We start from the raw sequence: 6808 nt of genomic DNA on the forward strand, positions 1-6808 counted from the left end.
TGTTATTAAGATTGTTACAAATACTGCTACAAAAATGGTACCAATATTGTTACAAAAAAGTTACATGGTTGTTACAGTAACAGTTACAAATATTTTTCCCAAGATTGTTATGATGATTGTTACAAAGATTGTTACCAAGATTGTTAAAAAGATTGTTACCAATATTGTTACAAAGCCTGTTATCGAGCTTGCTACAATGATTGTTACATATATTGTAAAACATAATTTATTTATTTTTATTTTATTTTACAGATATTACAATGATTGTTACAAAGCTTGTTACAAATATTTTTATTTATTTATTTATTTTACAAAGATCAGTACCAGGATTGTTACAATGGTTGTTACAGATATTTATTTTTTACAAAGCTTGGTACAAATGTCGGTACAAATATTGTGAAAATTATTGTAACTAAAATTGTTACCACAAATCTTACAAATATAGTTACAAGAATTGGTACCAAAATTGTTAAGATCGTTATGAAGTTTTTCATTGAATTTGTATTTTTGTTTTTACAAAAAATTGGTAACACGATTATTTCAATGAAATGTTACAATAGTTACAGATACTTATAAAAATGTTACACAGATAGTTACAAAGACTCCTATAAAATATTTTACAAAGATTCTTATAAAGCGTGTTACAAAGATTCTTACGAAGCTTGTTACAATGATTGTTACATATATTGTTACAAATATTGTTACGCAGATTGCTGCAAATATAGTTGCAAAATATATAAATATTGTTACCAATATTGTTACATGTATTGTTACAAAGGTTGTTACAAAGATTTTTACAAATATTGCTGCAAATATCGCTCCACAGATAGTTACAACAGTTGTTACAACGATTGTAACAAAAATCCTCTTCCCCATGCTTGTTGCTCGGCAGACATCATGAGAAAGTTACAGCGGGTGTTTTGTCGCCCAGCGCCTTTGAGCTGTGCGAGAAATTTCAAGCCAATTTAACTTCAGGGGCCCCAACAGCGCCACCATGTGGTGTATTTGTCCCAAGAGTGACAGCACAGGAGGACTGGGGGAGTGCCAGTTTCATCCCTTTTTTCAGCAATAATTATCATCGTAATAATAATAAACATATTAATACCACTACTACTACTAATAATAATAATAATCATACTACTACAATTACAAATACTAATAATAATCATAGTAATTCTACTACTAATAGTAACAATCATAATAATACTACTACTAGTATTAATAATAATAATAACAATCATAATAATAGTTATAGCAATTCTACTAGTAGTAATTACCAAAATAAAAATACTACTAGTAATAATAATCATAATCATCCTCATAATGATAATCATAATAATACTACTACTATTAATAATAATAATCATCATCATAATAATAATCATACTACTACAATTAGTAATCATAATAATAATCATAATAATACTACAACTAATAATAACAATCATAATAATAATATTAATAGTGATAATGATAATCATAATAATACTACTATTAATAATAATAATCATCATAATAATAATCATACTACTATAATGACTAATAATGATAATAATAATAATAATAATCATAGTAACACTACTAATAATAATAGCAATCATAATAATAATATTAATAATAATAATAATAATCATAATAATACTACTATTAATAATAATTATCATAATAATAATAATAATCATACTACTATAATTACTAATAATGATAGTAATAATAATAATCATAGTAACACTACTACTAATAATAACAATCATAATAATAATAATACTAATAATACAAATAATAATCATAGTGATAATACTACTACTACTATTAATAACATCATAATAACAATACTAATAGTAATAATAATAATGATGATAATACTACTACTATTAATAATAATTATAATCATAATACTACTACTACTCGTATTAATAATCATAATACTACTAATACTAATAATAATCGTCATCATACTCATAATAATAATAATAATAATAATAATATATATTGTTGTATTATTACTGTCAATATTAATATTTGTGTAACCACAGTGCGGCTCATCAAAGGCATCACACACACACACACACACACACACACACACACACACACACACACACACACACACACACACACACACACACACACACACACACATATGCACTGAGAGCAGCCAACAGGTTCAGCTGTACCGAGGACGTTGTTGTGGATTGATTGATTGATTGATTGATTGATTGATTGATTGAAGTGAAACCAAAAACAATCCATTTTGCTCCTTTTTTTTCTTTGTTTTTTTTTAAATATGAGTAATATTTTTTTTTTAGAATAGGAGTAATATTTCCACGTTGAACTGGTTGTCCCCCACAAGAATATATGACTATTAATATTCATATTCATATGAGTACTTACATCTATGAATATGAGTACTTACATCTGTGAATATGAATATGAGTACTTACATCTATGAATATGAATATGAGTACTTACATCTGTGAGTATGAATATGAGTACTTACATCTATGAATATGAATATGAGTACTTACATCTATGAAGATGAATATGAGTACTTACATCTATGAATATGAATATGAGTACTTACATCTATGAAGATGAATATGAGTACTTACATCTATGAAGATGAATATGAGTACTTACATCTATGAATATGAATATGAGTACTTACATCTATGAAGATGAATATAAGTACTTACATCTATGAAGATGGACATTCCCGACTGGACATCCGCCGGTGTTTGATCCATCATTTCAACAGTTCCACTTTCACTTTGTCACTCGGGAGAATGTTGTGGCGGCGCGTGACTTCCGGTGTGACCGAGGATCAGACACGCCGCGCCAGCGTCAAGCTGCGATAAGCACGTCACACCACTTCCGTGTTCAACAGGACGGAGGCTGAATGAAGGCGTCGACATTTACCGCGTTTATGGTTTTTTATTAAACACATTAAGAACGATACTGAGTCTATTGAAGGTTTAATATTAAATTGAACGGAAATATATGCATGCTTTTGTTTTGAAAGCACCACATCCGGGTAGTTCTCGCAAGCTTGACTCTGCCGCGGCGGTCGAATCGCAATTATTGTCATTTCCGGTACCAATTTAGAGATATAATTGTTTAACATATGTACTTTTTTAATAAGATGATGCATATGATTAACATTTTATGACAACGACGATTACACAAGTTTGATTGACCCATTTTTTTCATAATGATTACAATTCTTTGATGTTTATTACCTGGGGAACACCACCATCTAGTGGACAAGTTGCATAACTACAGCAGGACTGAATTGATGACAGTAATAAAGTTCAACGTTATTTATTACAATTAATCATTAAATATGTCCAACACATTAATAACCTTTAACGTTAAATACACACAAAAATCTAATAAAGTTAAACATTGAATACATTTAATAAAGTTAAACACAAATGATCAAGTAACAAACTCAACTCAAAACAAACTAGTACTAGTATTTGAAATGTAACATAACATAACATAATTTAACCATAACCATAAACATAATATAGCATAACTATAATACAAACCCCGTTTCCATATGAGTTGGGAAATTGTGTTAGATGTAAATATAAACAGAATACAATGATTTGCAAATCCTTTTCAAGCCATATTCAGTTGAATATGCTACAAAGACAACATATTTCATGTTCAAACTCATAAACTTTTTTTTATTGTGCAAATAATCATTAACTTTAGAATTTGATGTCAGCAACACGTGACAAAGAAGTTGGAAAAGGTGGCAATAAATACTGAAAAAGTTGAGGAATGCTCATCAAACACTTATTTGGGACATCCCACAGGTGTGCAGGCTAATTGGGAACAGGTGGGTGCCATGATTGGCTATAAAAACAGCTTCCATGAAATGCTAAGTCTTTCACAAACAAGGATGGGGTGAGGTACACCCCTTTGTAAGCAAATTGTCGAACAGTTTTAGAACAACATTTCTCAACGAGCTATTGCAAGGAATTTAGGGATTTTACCATCTACGGTTTGTAAAATCATCAAAAGGTTCAGAGAATCTGGAGAAATCACTGCATGTAAGCGATGATATTACGGACCTTTGATCCCCTCAGGCGGTACTGCATTAAAAAACGACATCATCGTGTAAAGGATATCACCACATGGGCTCAGGAACACTTCATAAAACCACTGTCACTAAATACAGTTGGTCGCTGCATCTGTAAGTGCAAGTTAAAACTCTACTATGCAAAGCGAAAGCCATTTATCAACAACACCCAGGAACGCCGCCGGCTTTGCTGGGCCCGAGCTCATCTAAGATGGACTGATGCAAAGTGGGAAAGTGTTCTGTGGTCTGACGAGTCCACATTTCAAATTATATTTGGTAACTGTGAACGTGGTGTCCTCCAGAACAAAGAGGAAAATAATTATCCAGATTGTTATAGGCGCAAAGTGTAAAAGCCAGCATGTGTGATGGTATGGGGGTGCATTAGTGCCCAAGGCATGGATAACTTACACATCTGTGAAGGCACCATTAATGCTGAAAGGCCCATACAGGTTTTGGAGCAACATATGTTGTCATCCAAGCAACGTTATCATGGACGCCCCTGCTTATTTCAGCAAAACAATTCCAAGTCACGTGTTACAACAGCGTGGCTTCGTAGTAAAAGAGTGCGGGTACTTTCCTGGTCCGCCTGCAGTCCAGACCTGTCTCCCATGGAAAATGTGTGTAGCGTAAAATAGGACAGCGGAGACCCCGGACTGTTGAAGGACTGAAGCTCTACATAAAACAAGAATGGGAAAGAATTCCACTTTCAAAGCTTCAACAATTAGTTTCCTCAGTTCCCAAACGTTTATTGAGTGTTGTTAAAAGAAAAGGTGATGTAACACAGTGGTGAACATGCCCTTTCCCAACTACTTTGGCACGTGTGGCAGCCATGAAGTTCTAAGTTTATGAGTTTGAACATCAAATATGTTGTCTTTGTAGCATATTCAACTGAATATGGCTTGAAAAGGATTTGCAAATCATTGTATTCTGTTTATATTTACATCTAACACCATTTCCCAAGTCATATGGAAACGGGGTTTGTATTTATATTATTTATATATTATATATCATATATATAATATATTTTATATATTATGTATTATTATTATTGTCTATTGTGAGCAAACTGTGGTGCTGAATTTCCCCCCAGGGATCAATAAAGTACTTTCTATTCTATTCTATAGCTATAATATAACTACAATACAACCATTCCAGATTCAAGATTGTTTATTGTCATAATCACAGTTAAACAGACAGTTTGCCGTACATGAAATGAAAAAAAATAATAAAAATGTATATACAAGGCATAGTAACATAACATTTTTTCACATTCTGATTGACAGTCAACAGTATAAATATGGAGGTGATCATTAAAGTGTCTTTAATGATCAAAAATGAAAGGTGTCTACAGTGATGGTTCACAGTTGGGGGGTGGTCAAGGTAGCTGTCTTTTGTTCAAAAAGACTAAAGTAAAAATAACTATGATATAACCACAATACAACCATAACATAACACTTCTTGACTGCACTTAAATGTAGAATATATTTATATTATTCATATATTATATATCATATACTGTAAATGATATATGTTATATATTTTTTATTATTATTATTATTGTGTATTGTGAGCGAACTGTGGTGCTGAATTTCCCCCAAGGATCAATAAAGCACTTTCTATTCTATTCTATTCTATAACTATAATATAATAAAATTTTTGTAATATTTCTCTATTTTGTTTCCCTTTAAACCCCCATTATTTACTTTTTTTTTTTTTAATGGATCTCAACTCTGTACACTGCTGCTGGAATTTAAATTTTCCTGAAGGAACCCTCCTGAAGGAATCAATAAAGTACTATCCATCTAATAATAATAATAATAATAGATTTTATTTGTAAAAAGCACTTTACGTTGAGCAAACAACCTCAAAGTGCCACAGTGTAAAAAGATAGTAATAATAAAAATAAATAAAATATAAAACTAGAAACAGCCCAAAGGCTACAACCAGCATGCATGTCTATAGAAAGGCTTTTTTTAAAAAGATGGGTTTTTAAGCCTTTTTTAAAAGCATCCACAGTCTGAGGTGCCCTCAGGTGGTCAGGGAGAGCGTTCCACAGACTGGGAGCAGCGGAGCGGAAAGCCCGGTCTCCCATTGTTCGAAGCTTTGTCCGTGGAGGTTGGAGGAGGTTAGCCCGTATGGAGCGGAGGTGTCGTGTGGAGGATTTGGGGGTGAGCAGTTCTTTGAGGTAGAGGGGGGCATTTCTATCTATCTATCTATCTATCTATCTATCTATCTATCTATCTATCTATCTAACCACAATATAACCATAACATCATTATAACTATAATATAACCACAACATAACTCAAATATAACCACAATCCAACATAACCACGAAGGTGGGGTGACTGGTGAGCGTGACGTCATCAGCGCTTATGTGGCAGCTGCGTGATGACGTCAGTGAACCGCGAGCCAAGCCAAAAAAACAAAACAAAAAAAAGCTTCCACATTCTTTGGGTTCTCGTGTCGGAAATCGGACCAAAAACAGATTTCTGACACGAGAACCGGAAGTCAATATTTATTGTTTTTTATTTAATTGTTTTTTATTTAATTGTTTTTGTCGAATAGAATACAAATTAAACGGTGTTTTGGGCGTAGTTATTGTTCGTCGACACTGAAATACATATTTTTTCAGCTTAATTTTTTAATATTTTTAAATACAATTCTTATTCTACGTAAAATAAATAAAAAAAACCGTTAAAAAAACAAACAAAAAAACGTC

At 32.0% G+C, this 6808-nt stretch overlaps 1 protein-coding gene across 1 annotated transcript in view; it reads right to left on the minus strand.

Annotated features, from left to right (window-relative positions):
- necab1 (N-terminal EF-hand calcium binding protein 1) overlaps positions 1-2825 on the minus strand; it is a 35580-nt gene extending 32755 nt beyond the window's left edge. The window contains exon 1 of the mRNA XM_061896728.1: positions 2694-2825. Within this exon, the coding sequence (XP_061752712.1) occupies positions 2694-2747 (54 nt within the window). The 5' untranslated portion in view covers positions 2748-2825. The remainder of the gene's footprint in view (positions 1-2693) is intronic.
- Positions 2826-6808: the final 3983 nt, after the last annotated feature.

The sequence above is a fragment of the Nerophis ophidion genome, linkage group LG04, assembly GCF_033978795.1.
Source record: "Nerophis ophidion isolate RoL-2023_Sa linkage group LG04, RoL_Noph_v1.0, whole genome shotgun sequence".
Classification (NCBI taxonomy): domain Eukaryota; kingdom Metazoa; phylum Chordata; class Actinopteri; order Syngnathiformes; family Syngnathidae; genus Nerophis; species Nerophis ophidion.